At 51.4% G+C, this 17,754-nt stretch overlaps 1 protein-coding gene across 2 annotated transcripts in view; it reads left to right on the top strand.

The window, feature by feature from the left end:
* Window positions 1-17,754, top strand: part of MAP2K3 (mitogen-activated protein kinase kinase 3) — a 48,765-nt gene that overhangs the window by 6,887 nt on the left and 24,124 nt on the right. The window contains exon 1 of one of the 2 annotated variants that reach the window (XM_088148028.1): window positions 11,357-11,842. The exons of the other annotated variant lie outside the window; for it this stretch is intronic. Within the exon in view, the coding sequence (XP_088004154.1) occupies window positions 11,827-11,842 (16 nt within the window). The 5' untranslated portion in view covers window positions 11,357-11,826. Of the gene's footprint in view, window positions 1-11,356; window positions 11,843-17,754 lie in introns of those variants that run through there. 2 annotated transcript variants of the gene reach the window in all.

Genomic DNA, 17,754 nt, shown 5'->3' with positions numbered 1-17,754 from the left:
TTATGGAACATGCAGGTGAGCAAGCTACTGGTCATGCTCCTGTACAGGTGACAAATTAACATTTAAAAAAACAACAACAGTACAGACCCGTGGTAAAGGGACTTGGATTTTCATCTGATGCCTTGGGGGCGGTTTACTGGAGGCAAAAATGTCTTTTTTTTTTTTTTTGCTTCTTGTAAGTGGGATAGTTATTTTATTTGCCATCTTGCTTCAGTTGGTGTTTTTCTTAAATTCCCAAAGGAAGGAACTAAAGCTGATCCAGATTCTTGCACATGCAAAGATCTTACAGGAGTCAAGGTCCACCACAGCTGGAGAGTGAGTTATGGAGGTCTGAAATGGTACATCAAACCTAGCACCGCCAACTGTGGTTGGCAGGGATTTCTATAACTCCCAGCTTTGGTGGTCAGAGAGCTGAGCCTGGAAGCCTTCTCTGTGCAACACCGCTGGGCTGTAGTCTCCATGTCTGAGGTTAAACCTTTCCAATGAGACAGTGGATCTGGCCAGCCTTTGGGGAGGGCCTTCCCAGCCCCATCCGTGTGGCAAGTCCAGCCAAGTTGTGGGTTCGTGTTTTTTAACTGGAGAGAGTTCAGATTTGCATTTCCTGTCTAGGGGGTGTGTGTATGTATGTATAAATCTCTTATGAATGAGTCCTGTCACATTTCTGAGCACTGACAGCACGCACGCCAGCCTGACCTTCGGGGCAAGAATGCGTTGCGAGCTGAATGAGAAGCATAGCGAGTTGCCTTAGGTTGGTCATGCAGGAAGTCAGTGTGATTTTTGAAGGCCACCGAGTCAAAATGTAAATGAAAGCTTTGCAATGGCTTTGGGATGAAAAATGCAAGAGTGAAACAACTGAGTTTGGGGAACTCTACCATTGTTTTTCTGTCCTGTTTGAGGGATTAAATTCCTGGAGTTTATCATATTTTACCAGCCCTGGGTTCCTGGGGAACAGCTTATTTTTGGATGCAAGACCCTACAAAGAAAAGTGTTTCAAGCCTTCTCCTCAACCAGTTGTGTGGAACTATGCTTGTACTACAATTCCCGTTGACCATGCTGAAGTTCTTGAGAATTGTAGTTCCAGCTGTTTTAGCTTGGAGCAAAGGACGCTTAGGGGAGATATGAGAAGAGATGGAGAAGTTCTTACAGGGTGTAGAAAATGGGAGCACAGAGTAGTTCTTCTTCCTCTTTCACAATATTAAAATGCAAGTTCCTTGGAGCTACACGTGAGGAGACTTAAGACCTACAAAAGGAAGCACAGCTCTACTTAAGATTAAGTTAAACAGTGGAATTGGTTATCGTGGATGGTCACCAGTATAGGTGCTTTTAAAAAAGGATGAGATACTTACCACCTCTTGAATCATGGGCACCCAAGCTTGAATACCAGTTGCTGGGGAAGATCTGGGGACCACCATGACCACCCATTTGACCTGCTCGCGACTTTTGCAGATGCACAGCATCTTGATTAGCTCTCACCTAGTTCCAGAAAGGCTCTTATATTCTAGCACAACCACAGTTGCAAGGCCACGGGATTTCTCCATTCTGCAGTTATGTCCTAGATCCTTGTGTCCTAGATCCTGAAGTTCAAGGACCATGAGCAAAGATGTCCACATTTTTTTTATAGTGATGGGCTTTGCACGGTCACTTGCACACGCCACTGGGGTTTACGTGATTTCTTTCTTCAAACTCTGCCCATGAATGTGCTTTTTGCGTGCCTGATGGTAACAGGTGCTGAGAACCCAGTTAGAGCATAGAAAGGGCAGATGTTCTTGGAACTGACCCTTTCTTTGCAGAAGATCACCTCTTCCAGATCACACCAACCCTTTCCTTGACTTGTCTCCATTGGAGATGCTGAATGTTCCCCAGATACAAGAAGTGATGGAAGACCAGCAATGATGAATTAAATGGGACCCCTGCCTTGTAAAATGTCCTCCCCCGCCAGAATTCAGGTGGACTTTTCTAGTAAAGCTTCCAGGATGGAGCTTTTCCACCAAGCATCCTTAGTCATTGTCACCTAATTGGCCAGTTAACTCCTAGAATTCCCCATGGGTGGCTGGAGAATTCTAGGAGTTGAAGTCCACACATCTTAGAGTTCCTAAGGATTAGAAACACTGATTTAGTCTATTCATTTTATGGCTATGTGGTGGCTATCCTGGTTTATGGCTGTAATTATATTTTGTCCTTTTAATGGCTTATTGCAGACCACCGGGGACAGGGAAGCAAAATTAGTGAGTGAATTAAAGTATAGGAGCTGAAATTTCAGAAAGTTATACCTGGAATTGTTGGGTTTCAGCCCAACCTAAGACTTATACAGATAGTCCCCAGTTTCAGAACGAGTTCCGTTCCCAAGGTCTGTCCTTAAGTCGAATTTGTATGTAAGTCGGAACAGTATTATTGTACAACACTGTATAAGTAGTATTGTGTAATGAATTCGAACTATTGTGGATTTAACTTGAATTTTGCTACAATAGGCTCCATTCGTAACTATGGGTCATCCTTAAACCAGGCATTCTTAACCCGGGGACTATGTGTAGAGGCAAAGGAGGTCTTCTGTCTTGGAGTTAGGTGGCTAGTCACCACACCCAGCTTATTTGGAGAAGGAAGAGTTGTGTTGTGGGTGGGAAGGAGCAGAATTTTTCTGTTTTTGAGTTTTGAGGTGGAAATTAATAGGACTCCCCTATCTGGGCTGCATCCATCTGCCAAAGCAAAGAGGGCACAAAAGGGGTTGCTTTCTGTAGCTCATTGTGGCTCTCAAGTGGTGTGTTGTGTTCTTGCATCCTAGATGCGGATCAAAATACGATGCCACCTTGAGTATATCACTGATAAGCTCTAATTTTTCTGCATCCCAGAGAACCCCAAGGAATCCATCCGCCAATTTTCAGCATTTACAGATAAGGGAGGTAGTATTTGTGTTGGTTAGAAAGAGGTGTCAAGGATGGCCAGCCCCTCGGAGGCCCCAACCCTATGTGGTGGGAAAGGTGCTTAGTCGGAACAAGGGCCGTCCATTAGCCAAGCATCCGAATAAAACGATTAATGCTGTAGGAAGAGCCGGGGTTGAGTCTGGAGCTGGAGGTACTGAATGCAAAGAGCAATGAATGGGGCATTCTTTCTGGGAAGAAAGTCTCGCTTTGGATGCTGTAAGAGGCCGGAAACCGAAAGACCGACCAGAAAAGGCGGGGCTGTGCTGGAAATGGGCTCAAGAACTTTGCAGAAGATAAAGGCTGCTGGTAGCCAGACCATATTCTCGTGAGGGTTGAGATTTTCTAACCGTTCTAGTGCTCGGTGTGGATCTTGTTCAGGCTTGGAGTTTTTCAGTTCTGCATTTTCTGAAGCGCAGGCACCTTCAGGCTTTCGAGACTGTTTTTTCCTAGAATACTGAAATCCGTTTTTCTCTTAAACCCAAGCCAGCTTTTTCTTTGGGTGTGCTGGTTTGTTTTGCAATTTTGAGGGGTGGGGAGCGGCGTTAGTGGTTTTACACACTGTTACTTTATTCTGTGTTTCGTTAGTGGAATTGCACACTTTAGTGGTGTTGCACCCTTGCTTGAGTCTCTTTCGTTTTTAAACAACCTCCGTTTGTTTGCTTTCAAAAAAACTCCAAATAAATCTACATTACTTGTGGGCAGGGAGGGGGGAAATGGGTCTGGGGGCTGCATTCTACCTACATGGCCTGGGCAGCGAGTCCTCCTTGCTGAGCGATGTACAAATATTTAACGCAACCTTGTGGATAGGAATGCAACAGGAACAGAACAGGGCCTCCAAATTCCTGGAAGTTTGGGGGGCTCTTTTATTGCCCCCAGACTGTGTGTGGGTTCTGCTCCGTCCTCTTGCGCAATGGCGCAGCCCTCCTGTAGCTAGGCTCGCCTGTCCAAAAGTCCCTGGCGTGGCACCACGAGATGCAGGACCAGCCCCGTCAATCGCATTCCCTTCTTTTCTGCCGTTGCCCCCGCCCTTTGGAATATTCTCCCCCCAGAGGTGTGGGCTTTCCGGACAGGGATAAAGACCCGGCTCGGCCAGCTTGCGTGGGGCGATGGGAGATCTGGTCAATCCTGGGGGTGGCTGGCACCTTGATGACACTCCCTGAGCTACTCGCCAATTCCACCCATTCTTGGAATCGATGTATTACTTAAGACTTCTTTTACATTGTATTTAATTGATCTCATCCTTTCCGCAAGCCGCCCAGAGCCGCTTTTGAACGAGATGGGTGGCGACCAATTTGATCAATCGATCGATCGGTCGATGTTTGAAAGAGAGGAAGAAGGCTTGGAGGAAACAGCCAAGAGCCTGCCCTGATCTCAAAAACACGGAAGTTGCACGAAGCGTAAGATGGGCAGGTGTCCACTTGGGAACAGAGGACCGTTGCAAAAGAAATCCAGGTCAAGCTTTTGCAAAAGGATGCGACATGCTGGCTTGGGAGCAGCGCAACCGCCGGACGGCTTGGAGAAGAGCAGGCCGGCCAGAATGACCTTAACACTGCTGCTGGGCTGGTCCTCCTCTCTTCCAAGGGTCAGTCCCTTCCCTCTTCCCCTCGCCTTGCGTAAGCCGGCTCCTCCGTTTCCGCCCCATCCGTGCCCGTTTTATTTCAAACTCGGTCAGCTGTTGATGCTTCCGGTCGCCTCCCTTCCTTTCTCATTGGCTGGGGAGCCCGGGGGATGCGGTGTCGCCAAATAAAGCAACAGTATAAAAAGCGTGTGTGAGTGTGCGTGTGTCCGGCTGGGGCTGGCGAAAGAGCTGCAAGTGTGGGCGGGCGGGTTGTGAATGAAAGCCAGAGCAAAGGCTGCGGGCTTTATCGCTCCGAACTTCTGCAAAAGGTCTCCCCGCCCCAGGGAAAGGGGCTCGAGAGAATTTGCTGCTCCAAATTTGCCAGGCGACTTGCAAAGTACGTTCGCCCACATCTCTGCTGCTTTTTGCCTGAAACCAGTGTTTTTCAACCTTGGCAGCTTTTAGACGGGTGGACTGCAACTCCCAGAATTCCCCAGCCAGCAAGGCTGGCTGGGGAATTCTGGGAGTTGCAGTCCACCCGTCTGAAAGCTGCCAAGGTTGAAAAACGCCGAGCTAGATTTTCAGGTAATTCTTGGAAATCCCACAGCACTTGTTGGGATTCATCCTCAGTATGATCGTCATCTTGGCTTTTAGGGAAGTTGGAAAAACACGGGCTTTTTCAGGGAGCCCTGGAATGGGATCTGGGGTGACCGGGGGAGCTTCCCCCTCTGGCTTGCATCTGGATATTTATCGGTCCTCAGTGCACGAGGTCCTTTGGGGTTTTGCTGACTAGTGTTAGTCATCTTTTTGGGACCCTGCTGGTCCTTCTTGCCGAAAGAAGGAAACGTGACCGCCCTGGAGCGTCCCTTGGGGCTGGAGCCAGGTTCAAGCCCCCGTAAATAAATAAACCCCTATCTTGGCTTGGCTTGAAATGCGACGGGGCCCTTGCCGCCTTGTGGCACTTGCCGCCTTGTGGCACGTGGTCTCTTTTGCAAAGCCAGCCTCTCAGCCCCTTCCTTGTTTGCGGTGGGCTGCTGGCTCTCGTCCCTCCCCTCTGGGGCTGGGGCGCCAGGCTCCCCAGCCTCCTGAGAAGTAATTTCCTATCTCGCGGTCCCCTCCCTGCTTCTTTCCACGAAGTTGCAAGCTTTACGGCTGCACGGGAAGATCCCGGTCTGTGGCTGACTCACTGTTGCCTCTGTGCAGCCTTTCCCTTTGCTCCCAGTTCTGAGAAGCGCATGGCTTTCAGGAACTCTGAGTGTACCGTCTGGGTTTGCAAAGAGGTTAGCTCTGCTGTGGGCTCCCTGGAGCTCAGATTCCCAGATCTTTTCAACCTGGCTTGGAGAATAGAAAATTGAATAATTTGGCAAGCAGCGCTGAGAAAGGCAGATGTGCAAGCTGGGGAAGCCGGAGGGCTCCCACGCAAATGGTAACGGGCGTGTTTGGTTGCAAGGGGCTGAATGCCACATGTGAACCCAGCCTCTCTGGCTTGTTCCTGCCTCCTTCCAGGCTTAATATCTTCTGCAAGTAGAGAAACCCTCCTTCACCCAAACTTGGTTTAGCGTGATGCCAGGGCCCAGCAAATGGGTGGGCACGGGCTGGCGCCCTTCCAGATTGTCATTTTGGATGGCAGGTCTCTCTACACCCCCTCCCCACAATTAAAAGCCTTGCAACTTCTGATCTCTGTCTCTCTGAAATGCGCCCCCCCCTTTTTTTCATAACTGTCCCATTTAAGATACCACGAAAGGGTAACTTTGTTCACCCATCACACTAAACCCTGGATTGCTTAATCGCAGTGTGCGTGCAGCAGAAAGGGCTGGGTTTACAACTCCCCACCAACCCATAAGCTGTGGTTTATCCACCATCATTGGCTGAGTTCCCACATGGCTTTTAGTACAGCAGCCAAACCTGTTTCATTATGCTTTCGAGCAGTGGGTGAACCCAATCCATGTGCAGAAAGATGGGCTCACCATCTAACTTTGATTGTATTCCTTTATTTATTAACACCATTTTGGGATTGTTCCAGTTCCTGGGAGGAGGTGTGTGCAAATCTAAATTCCCCTGCTTTTGCTCACACGCGGGCACCTGCTTGCCCTGGTCTTTTCCACCTGGCGTCTCTCCCAGAGGTGACATCCACTCTGTTCAGCTCTGCACACTGATGCACATGACCCCTTGCCACAGACTGAAGCCATCTCCGCGAGGTCCGATCGAGCTCTTTGCTGTTACCGATCTGTGTTTGGAAGTAATGAGGTGGTTAGTGTGTCTTCCTTCCTGGCCAACCTTGGTATCTTGCAGAAGCTGGAAAGTTCTGTTGAGCTGAAAATGTGTGTGCAAGTGTGTGCTGGTGTTTCCTTCCCCAGGGGGTTTTTGAGATCACAGTCCCCATCTGCAGCAAAGTTGGATGGAAGGGCGATCACAGGGTTGGTAAGCCCCTTTTTCTTCTTTCTTTTTTTAACTTTTGCCTTGCAAACCTCAGCATATCTGTATATGGAAATCACCCGTTCTCCAACTCATCTGGATCCCATTATTATAGGACTTGCAGGCAAAGTCTCATAACGTAAGAATTTTGTGGTTACATCAACTCAGCTCCTTTTTTTCCCCTCTCTTCCCCCCCCCCATCCCATCCCAATATCAATGTACATGGTTAACATCAATGGAGCATTTTCTTGAGATGACATCTTTTCTTCTTCTCTCTCTGATGGACGAGGTAAAGGAGTCGGAGGCCCAATTGCTTCTTAGCCTGACTCATTTTTAAAGCTGAAAAGAGAAACTAGTTTCTCCAGCTGCACAGAAACTTTGGGGTTTTCACCTTCAGATACAGCCTTCCTCTGAACTCTGGCAGCGGCCAACCATTTAATTTGGCACTGTTCCTCAAGGACAAGTCAAGGACCAGATTTCAGTGCCCTTCAAGCATCCTTTTGATCCTTGAGAATTCTGGGATCTTGTTTTCTGCTAAAGTGGTGGGGGGCTGTTCTGTTTTTCGGGCTGGCAGGGGGGCTTGCTAAATTTATTCTCCAAGGGAGAAATTGACCAGCAACCTCCTTCTGGCTGATAGAGGTGTAGCTTGGTTTCCAACCAGATCTGATCACCACCTGCAGATCCAGGATTCTGCAATGGAGAATTAGGATCGGATGGTCCAGAGGTTGGTCTCTGCTTGGGGTTGGTTGTTCCAGATTCATGCAGTGATCACCCAAAGGAGTGTGGTAGCATCTTTTCCAACTAACCCATTTTATGAAAAGGCATCTGCTTTCATGAACTGGACTCTTTTCCTCCGACACGTGGAATGGTAACGTGTCTGATTTCGATGCATGGGGCGGTAACCCAACTGGAGTCGTCATTCTGTGCATCTGGAGAAGGGACCTCCAGCCTGCAGAAATGTCTACCTCTTCATAAAACGGGTTAGTTGGAAAGGAGGCTGCCAGATCTTTTTGATGTTTTGCTACCCTAAACTAACATGGCTCTCTTCCAACAATATACAATGAGCATGTAAGACAGGAATGTTTCTTCTTCTTCTTCTTCTTTTTTTTTACAGTAATGTTATTAAACATTACAATTAAAAAGATAAGAACGAATACAAACTGAGAAAAATAGAAGAATAAGAAGAAAAAATAGAAAGTGCGGAAAATTAAAAAAAGGAAGAAAAGTAGAAAGAAAAAAGACTATAGAAAAGAAACATATTAAGAAATGACTTCCCCCTTCATCACAAGAGGTATACACAATTTTAGCAACTTATCACCTTCTCTTAAAATACATCCAATGATCTCTTCTTCCCATATCCCATCTCTGATTTATAAACAAGTCCCTAAGGCCTCGTCATTCAGTCCTGATCAGCAAAAGGCCGTTAAGGGTTATCAGAGATGATAACATACCTATTTTAACCTTGATCAAATAAACCAACTTTATATTCCTTCCCTTTACTTTTAGCAATCTTGATCTTTAATCCCCTCAAATAATGTCCTAGAACTTGATTTCTTTAAGATGGGGATCTTTCAAGGCCTTTCTTGCTCCGGGGTGAAAGTTTTGCAGTCGGTCTCCTTTTCCCTCATTCTCCATGACGTCCCTGAGCACCTACTGGGATTCCCCCAACTTCCCCCCCCCCTTTTTTGCACTTTTTGCATTTTTTTGGAAGTGTCAAGGAACATCAGTATATTAAGCCTCGGATGACTTACGTGCATCTATTTTTGTTCAGTGTGTTCAAAATTCTGCCCCCCTATTCTTACAGTGCCATCACAGCCAGCTGGGGGTGGTAGCCCAAAACATCTGGAAACACTTGGTATTGGTAACCGCCTCCTATTTTCAAATCCCCCCCCCCATAAAAATTGCACTTGTGAATGGGCAGCTCGCTGGAGGATGGGAATTTTTCTGTAGATAGATTACAAGCTGATCTCGCGTAGGCCTCTTTCTATAACTTATTTATGCTTGCTTTTTCCCCCCACGTTCCCCTTGCTAACCCTTGACTCAGCTTTTTGCACTTTCTAATCCAGTGGGCAGAAGGGCATGGTTTTTAGGAGGAAAGGGAAATGGATGAGGACTAGAAGCTTGTTTCTTTTATTCTTTTTTTTTTTTTTAATGCAAGCCTGGTGTTTTCCATCCTTGGCTCCAAGTTGTGTGCGAAAAAAGTTTGACTTTCAGTTCGATTTATACCAGCTTGGCTTTTTTTAGCAATTGTCGCCCTCCCTCCTAGCCTTTCTACTGTTCTTAATGATTCTAAGCGTCCGGCTGAGCAGATCGTAGCAGAATCTAAGGTTCTGTTTCCAAGTAAGGTTCAAAAAAGAAGGGAAAAAATGGGGGTCACGACGATAGACTTCTTTGGAACCCTTCTTTGAGCATCCAGGAGTTGGTCTGTCGTCTTCTGCATGAGCCAGTGGGAATTGCAGTCCCAAGTAGCTGGAGGGCAGCGGGTCGGGGAAGACCACCGCTGGGTGCATTTCTGGGGGGACCAAAGTCCTGCTGTATCCGTGCTGCTTCGGGACCGTGGACTGTCTCTGAGGTGCAAGGCAGAGAGTCTGTGAGCCACCCATTTGGGGCTGCCGGAACTCAAAATCCCCCCCAACCCTTCTTGCAATTCTTTGCAGAACAATTCTCTGCAGAAATCTACCAACTGTGCAAGTAGATTTCAGTAGGATATTGGTGTTTCTCGCTTCCAGTGGACTCCTGGGAATTGCGATTGGGCCTGTGTCTTGCGGGCACCCCGCTGGCATTGCCTGGCCTGAAGTCTGCCGCCTGCAACCCTACCCCTGAGACGGACCGGCCTGGGTCCTTGCAGCTTTGCCTGGAGGCCTTTGAGAGAGGCCGGGGGGGGGGGGATTTCCCCCGCTGCTTGCTTGCGCCTGAACCGAGAGCCTGCCAACCGGGCCCCCTTGCATTTTCTCCTAAGGGCTGCCAAGGCAATTTCTCCTAAGGGCATGCCAGGCAGCGTGAACCTTCCCCCCCCCCCCCCGCTGGTCTTTGCGTCTATCCTGCAGAGAAGCCATGTGCGTGCGTGTGTGTGTGTGTGCGCGCGCATGTGTTTGCTTTCTATCTCTCTCCTCCACCCCTCTTTCAAAATATACCATGCTGGTATAAGGTTATCATTCCATTCCCTGCTGGCATCTGACTTGTCCGCGCGCCAGCCGGTCTCCTGTTTCACTCCTGACGCAGGTTGCCACCAGAGGAGGCTGCTCCGGGGACCGGGAAGCGCGATTGCCAGGGGCATGTCCAGCAAGGTTCCTTGGCGACCCGCGGACACAAACAAAACCAGTCCCCCGACGCCAGGGCTGCCCTTTATTTTTAAATGTGTGGGTTTTTCAGGCTTCTTGAGAGCCCTGCTTTTGGTGCCCGGGTTCCTGTGTCCCCAGCCCAGCCCTTTCGGACCCTGAGCCCCGTGGATGCCCGGCGCCCAGTTTCTTTTAAGGTCTCAACTGCAAGATCTTGGCCTTGAGAAGAACAGCCAAGTTCCTACGGGGTGGCGGCGCTGGAGTGGGCACGGTTGCGCCCGGCTGTGTGAGTTGTTGCCTCTAAAATCAGTGTTTCTCCACCTTGGCCACTTGAAGGTGGGTGGACTTCAACTCCCAGAATTCCCCATTGAAGTTGTGAAGGTTGAGAAACGTTGCTCCAGATTCTCTGCTTGGACTTTAGCTGCACTGGGGTCTCTATAAACCCTCTTGGACCCCCGTGATAAATGATCACCCCCTTTTGGCCTCTTGCACTGGTCTTGCAAACTCTCTGGGTGCTTGACTTCCGCCACCATCTTCATCTTCATCTTATCATCATTTATTTAGGAACCTGTCACCCTATCCCCATGTTGCCAGTTGCAGCCCAAACCAAACGGGGTCCCGAAGAGCGACTGGCCTTCACACTCAAGCTGGGCAGGGACCCCCGAGGGAGAAACTCTCCCCTCTTTCCAGACAGAGAAATTGAGGGGTGGGGGATGCCCCCCTCCCCTGTATTTCCCCACTGGGAGGAAGGTTCCTGCAGCGTTTTGGGAGGGGATGGGGGGAGGCTGCAGCATCCAGGGGTAGTCCTGGGTTCAAATGCCCCTCTGCTCCCCCTTAGCTGGGGTGGATTTTGCAAAAAAAAAAAAGGGGGGGAAAGAGAGGAGGGGTGGGAAAAGCAAGCAGTGGGTGGGGGGTGCTGCATGGCAAGATCTGCTGCCTCTGTCGAAGGAGCAGGGACCCTGCTGGGTGCCCCGGAGGTAGCCCCCTCCCCCGTAGCCTCTCCTCACCGCCCCGCCCCACCAAGGGCAGGGCAGTCCTGGAGCCCCGCCCCCTTTTGGCTTCCGTCCAGTTTCCTGTTTGACGTCAAGGGCCGCCTGTCTGCTCGCTGCCCGAGCAGCTCTTTTTACAACTTCGGTTGCGGCGCGTTTGTGTGTGCGCGCGCGCGCGCGTGTGTCCCCCCCACATGTAACCTGAGCAGCCCCCCCCGGGCAACCTCGGCCCCGGGGGTGGGAAGAGCCCCCGGAGCCCGACTCCGAGTTTTGCTGCGCTTGGCCGTGCATCCCTCTCCCTTCCGAGCCGGGTCTGGCGGGCGGGCGGGCGCGCGGGGGACGCCCCTTCCCGCTCCCCGGACGATGAGCAGGAGGAGGGGGTCGCTCCTCCGCGGCGGTGCAGGGCGGGCGCCCCGCGGGGCCAGCGCGGAGGAGGGCAGGGCGCGAGAGCGGCCGAGATGGGCCGCGGGCGAGCGGGGCCCCCAGGCCGTCGCCGCGCGCATCCGCCCTTGGAGTAGCTGGCACCGGTTTTTTGCAGCCAGCCCGGGTGCCTCCGGCGCACACGCACTCTCGCACACACACACTCACACACACACACACTCAGGCACACACAGTCACCCCTGCAAGGCGTGTGCGGTTCGCTGTTCCGTCACTTCTGGGAAACCAGCATGGACAGAAAACAAGGTAGCTGCGTGTTGCAACTCCAGGAGGAGGAAGGAAGGAAGGGGGGGAGGGGGAGGCGGGCGGCGCAGCTCGCCCCCCGCCCCGCGCCCAGGGGAAGCCCCTCCGCTTCTGCAGCGGTTTCGGGGAATCTCCTGCGGGGCTTGCAACGCCCCGGGGAGGGGAGGGGAGGGGAGGGAGGGGCGAGCCGAGGGCGCCGAAAGTTTTGCACGGGTTTTCTGGGCAGGGAGGCTGGTGCCGGGGGGGGGGCGGCAGGCGGCAGCCCAGCGCTTTGCACGGCCCGGGGGTGGGGGTCCCCTCCCCCCGCCCCCGGCATGGTCCTCCGAGCCTTCGGCTGGCGGGGCCGGGCCGGGGGCGCCGTGCAAAACTTGGGGGTTTCCGGCCGGCGCTGGGCAGGCGGCGTTCCTCGGGAGGCTTTGCAGCTGGGCCGGGCGGGCAGAGCCGGGCCTTTAAACAATTCTTCTTTCTCCTTTTCTGAACGAGGAGCGCGGCTTCCCCTTTTCCTCCTCCGCTGCAACTTCTGCAAACCCGAGGCCCGGCCGGCCTTCCCGCTGCAGCGCCCCGCCGGCTGCCCCCCTCCCCGCGAAGCCGCCCGCGGGCTGACGCTAGTGCCCGGGCACCGCTTCTCACGACCCCTGGTGACCCCCCCGCCGGGCGTGGCTTCCTGCTTCCCAGCGGGACGAGGGCTTGTGGCGGGGCGGTGCACTCTGCGCGTGCTTGGCGGTGCCCTCGTCCCTCGCCGGAGCTGCAGATGGCACGCCGTCGTGCGGGTCGTGCGTTGGTTACGGATGGGGAAACTTAAATATCATGATAACGGGGGGGGGGGATTTGAGGCTACCGGTTATGATCTCCCGCAGTCCCCCCGCCCCCACGATTTTCTCAAATTGTGATATTTAGTGTGACGGAGCACAACGTTCAGAGTCAGGGATATGAGATGGGCGGCCTACACGTTTGCTAAATAAATAGGAATGGATGTTATACTTGGATGGGAGACCACTAGGAGATGTAGGCTAGACCGGGGAATGGCAAAAAGCCTTGGAAGCAGGTGACGGCAAGCCACTTTTGTACTGTTGCCAAAAAAGCAATGAAGTCACCAAAAACTCAGCCTGACTGACAGGAGATTTTACCCTGTACGCAAATTAAACTCAACTCGGTTTTGGCCCTGCCCTGCCCGTTTGTTTGTTTGTTTGTTTGTTTGTTTATTTATTTTTCCTCCCCCGTGCCCGAATGCAGTGCTCGGTTTGAAAAAAGAGTTCATTCCTGTGCTATTATATAGAGAGATTAAGAAAAGTTAAGAATGTGGTGCGTGTTCTTGCCTGTTTCCTGGATTATCGCACGAGCGCAGAATCTCTGGTATCTGAGATGAAATTCCCAGGAATTCATTGTGTTTACATACATGTGTTAAGCAGGTTTCTGCTCTTACAATGAAAGAATGGCTAGCATTGTTAAGGGAGCATTGCAGAGGGCTCTACAATCTTGAACGAGAAGGGAGGAAGACAGAGTTTCCAAAAGCTGCAGGGGGAGAGACAGTCTTTTTTCTGCCCCCCCCCCCCCCGTTGCATAAGGGCCGTTCTTCCCCTTGGCGGTCGCTGCTCGTGTTGGGCTGCAATTCCTAGAGATGGGATGTGCTGTTTTTGCACCCTCGTGAGGTAGGCCAGTGTGCTGCTCCTGCAGAACAATACGGGTAGTCCTCGTTTAGTGGCCACTCACAGTGACAGCCGTGATGAAAAAGTCACTTTGTGACCAGTCCTCGCTTGGATGGCCGTTGCAGGCCTGTGAAGCAAAAGAAAGCCGAAGGAAACTCATAAGCACCGTTCCAGTTTCACTTAGCCACTTAGCTTCGCAGAACGACCGAGTTGCCGGTCCCAATGGTGGTCGCTCAACAAGGACGACCTGTCGATAAACTGGATTAGGAAGATGCATTATGCAAACCCGCACAGTGAGTTCGCGGAGAGGTAGGATTACAGATCAGGGCCTGTCCAGTTCAAAATTCCAGTCCCAAACCCCTGCAAGAATTTGGACAAAATGGTTTGATTTTATTTAGGTTTGGACTTTCTCTTCCCGAGCTGAAAGTCTTTTTGCTGGTTTGCAATACGCGACGCGCGTGGGTTGGGGCTTGAATTTGCCCCGGTAGTTGAAATCGCGGGACGTTTTGGAACCGGGGAGAAATGGACCCCTATGCTTGTGTTCTTGCACTGTTGGTGTATTGCTTAAAATCAGAGGCCAAGGATATAGGAAACGTCACGTCATGGAACATTTTGACCCCCAAACAGGGCATTCTGACTTCAGAATGGGCTGTTCTCAGCCTCCAGCCCCTTCTGGCCAACTGCTTTTGTAGAGGGAAAATTCCACGGTGGAAGATTTTGCATAGTCTGACACAGACCGGTGGGGTGGACTTCTTTGTGCCTGGCAAAACCGTTCAGCAGAGTTTTATTCGTAGGGTATCATATTCCGCCCCCCTTGCCCTCTTCCCGAGATGGCATCGGTAATATTCCTCTTAATTTGTGCAAATGCCGGAGAAGGAAGAGCACAGAACTGTTTTCCTTCTGGGGAGACTCAGTGGGGGCCCTCACTGAGAAGGACTTGTTGGGAATTTCTCCCACCTCGCTGGCAGCATTGAAGAGCCTGGTTTCTCACGTGAGCCAACTCAGACGTTGAGCGCCAAGCTGTCATGGGCTGTGGGAATGACCTCGGGAGACAGGAGGGAGAGCTGCAGCCTAGACGAGGGACTGAGAAGAGAAACGGGTTCCAAAGCAAGAATGGGGGTGGAGGAAGCGTCTCAGAAGGGACCCTGCCTTGTTTTGGGGGGAGTAAAAGTGAGACTAGCAAGATTCTGTTACTGTCACCTTACAATAAAGGTAGGGCTAGAACTCAGGGTTGGGGCTGCTTGTCCGGACTACCTCGCAGGGCTGGCCCAAGGGGAGCTGGAATTGCACGGGCCTGTTGAGGAGCCCAAAGGGAGCATCGGTGTGCTCAAGACCTCCCTGCATTTGCAGACGTACCTGCTTTAAAAGCAAAGGTTGCACGGCGGCACCTAGGCGTGCATGCTGTAGGCCAGCGTTTCTTAACCTCGGCCGCTTTAAGGGGCGGGGACTTCAACTCCCAGAATTCCCCAGCCAGCCATGCTGGCTGGGGAATTCTGGGAGTTGAAGTCCCCGCCCCTTAAAGCGGCCGGGGTTGAGAAACGCCGTTGTAATCTCTGTCGTGGTGGTTCCTGAGCTTGCTTGTGAATTTGCTGTTCACCTACTAAAAACCCTGCAAGGCAGGTTGGCGGCTGTGAAAGAATGTGAGAGCGGGCAGGGATTTTTCGCGGTGGCACGAAGTCGGAACCCGGATTTTCCAGCTGGATTCCTGAGGCTCACGTTGCAGCGGCGCGGAATGGGTGTCCTCTTGTCCTTCCTTGCGCACTGACCCAGTTTCCCTGCTTTTGAAATAGCATTTCCACGCTCTTTTCCCTGCGCTATATCCTTTCTCCTCGCCACGCTCTGGCTTCCCGAAGGCCCAGGGCCCGCACGATTTTTTTTTTCAGACGAACAGAAGCCGCCTGTCTCGCGGATCCATCCCGTCGTTGCAGGACGAAGGGGCGAATGCGTTTCTCTGATCCTTTGGTGATTCAAACCCCGATGACATCACCGTCTTCAGACGGGCCAGAAAACCTTTGGGAACAAAGGCGGTTTCACAGCCATCTTCTGGAACCGGCACGGGGAAGGCTAGGAGGAGAATTCCAGATGAATGCTTTTTTTAAAAAAAAAAAAAAATAGGGGAAAAATCTTGGCACGTGGAAAGACTGAATTGGGTGGTGAGAAGAGGTCAGCGGCGCGACGGCAGAAGGTTGGATTTTGAGTTTGTAGGATTGGGACTTCCTTTGTGTCCGTCTAAAGGGCAGCCTCTGTTCAACCGCTGTTGGACTGACCTCTCAGATGACTTGGGACGGTGGGAGAGGGCTACCAACCGGGCAGTGCAAGATGGGGGCCGGGGGAGCCTCAAAAAGGGTCTTAAAGACTATTTGAGGACAGGAGGAAGCTCAGCAAATAGAGGTGACCCATTTTTGCTAAGTGACTACCTGTTAATAGAGCAGGGTTTCGCAACCTCGGGACCTTTCAGATGGGCGGATTAATGCCCTTTTAGAAACGAGTGAATTTCATTTCTTGGCAAGGGTAGAAAAGCGATCCGCTATAGATCCGCGGTCTCGGCAGCAGTGCGCGTACAACCCATTAGCAAACGACAGGCTCCCTGTTGCACCTGTGCAAGCATCAGAAAGCCAGCGGTGAAGATCCTTGCGCACGGATCTGCTCGGAGCACCCTCTCTCCTTCCTGCCGGATCCGCAAAGCTCCCATTTTCACTCCGTCCGTTCTGTAAGGGACCAGGGAAAATCGGAGTCTGTCCCCCCCCCCAAGCTTTTTGCTGGGGAATTCCATCGCTTTACGGGGACCACACATTCAATGTTTGTAATTCAGCGTAACGATCTGTTCTTTCAGGGATTAGGGTGTGCGCGTGTGTTTCCCTCGCAGAACACACACACAGCTGTCACGGCCTAGCGACAGCTAGGAGCCTTGCTTGCTATATGTTACCTCCACGGCCATAAGCAACAGTTGCTGAGCAACACAGCCAGGGCGATAGCAGCCTGCGCGTGTCCGGCTTTGCAGCTTTCCAGAAGCATCGGTCTGCCCGCTAGCAAACACATCCGAGCTCTCCCTGCCTTCTAAAACAGGCCCAGTGGGTCTCAACCCCAAATCAGACTGGCTGCGATCAGCCCTTGTTTGATCCGTCAGAAACCGAATGGTAGCACAGCCGCATTTCCCGGGCTTTTAAAGCAGCGCTGTCCTACTCTTCTGGGGCGACTTGAGTCTTGCTTCCAGGCGAGCCAAGCATCGATCGTTTCACTTGCCTGGGTAATGGCTCGGTTTCCCACTTGGGGGGGCTATTAGGAGCGGCCCACCTGGATTCTCAGTTTGATCCCCATCCCCTCTTTCAGGGTCAGCATTTGGCAGAAAGTGCGGGGGCGGCTCTCTGATCAAAGCATCCGCTGAATCTCTCTTCTGGATCCAAAAAGGGATGTACCCAGGAGGAGTGGAGGATTTTTTTTTAATGTCTGCTCCTTTCCATGCTGGAACGGCTAGTTCAGCGTGGAATAGTTCAGCTTTTTTGCTTCCTGCTCTGGGCTGGGCAAAAGGTATTCCAGAAATATTTGCCTTGGCTACCAGAAACCGGGGGGAAGGTGCCGAAATGTCACCAAAGCCATACCGAACTTGATACCTTTTTGTAGAATATGTCTACGCGTACCCAAAAAGCAGAAATCTGCGCCACATTAAAAGGGTCATCGTTAGCATTAAAATGTGAGATACTGCGTTGCCTAAAAAATGAACCCGGCCAAGATATATCTCCAGTTTTTACTTAGATTCGCCGAGAAAGCCCTGTTAGAATTGCCTTTGCAGACAGAGTTGATGGCAAGACGGGCAGCCGTATAAATTTGCTCAATAAGTAAAGTAAAATAAACAAACAACTGTTGGATATGGATGCTTAAACCTTTGGCATTGCTCCAGACGGCAGATCGGTTTTAATATCCGTTCTGCCACCTTGCTGTTTTGAACCTGAATATTGTTGCTGAATCGTTTCGGAAGGTTCTGCGTGCTTGTCTGTGTCTGTTTTTCTGATGTCGGCTTTCCACGTGTCACTGATCACTGCTGGCGTAAAAATGAGGGTAAGAAGTAATACAGCAAGCTTTGCAGAAAAGCAGAATCCCGTGCGAGGCCTTTGCTAAACCCCAACTGGCAGCAGTTCTGGAAGGAAATCAGAAGGTGGTGCAACTAATATGCTATTCCTTTTGGAAGGGAATTTTCAACCTGCTGCATTCCTCCCCCCCCCCCCCCCGGTTTATTTTAGGTCATCCTCAGCTGGCCGATGCATTTGCAAA

Source organism: Python bivittatus, unplaced genomic scaffold, assembly GCF_059951505.1.
Source record: "Python bivittatus isolate LINGU-HERP-01145 unplaced genomic scaffold, Pbiv_v1 ctg000560_np1212, whole genome shotgun sequence".
NCBI lineage: Eukaryota > Metazoa > Chordata > Lepidosauria > Squamata > Pythonidae > Python > Python bivittatus.
This window is presented reverse-complemented; position numbering and strand designations above follow the sequence as displayed.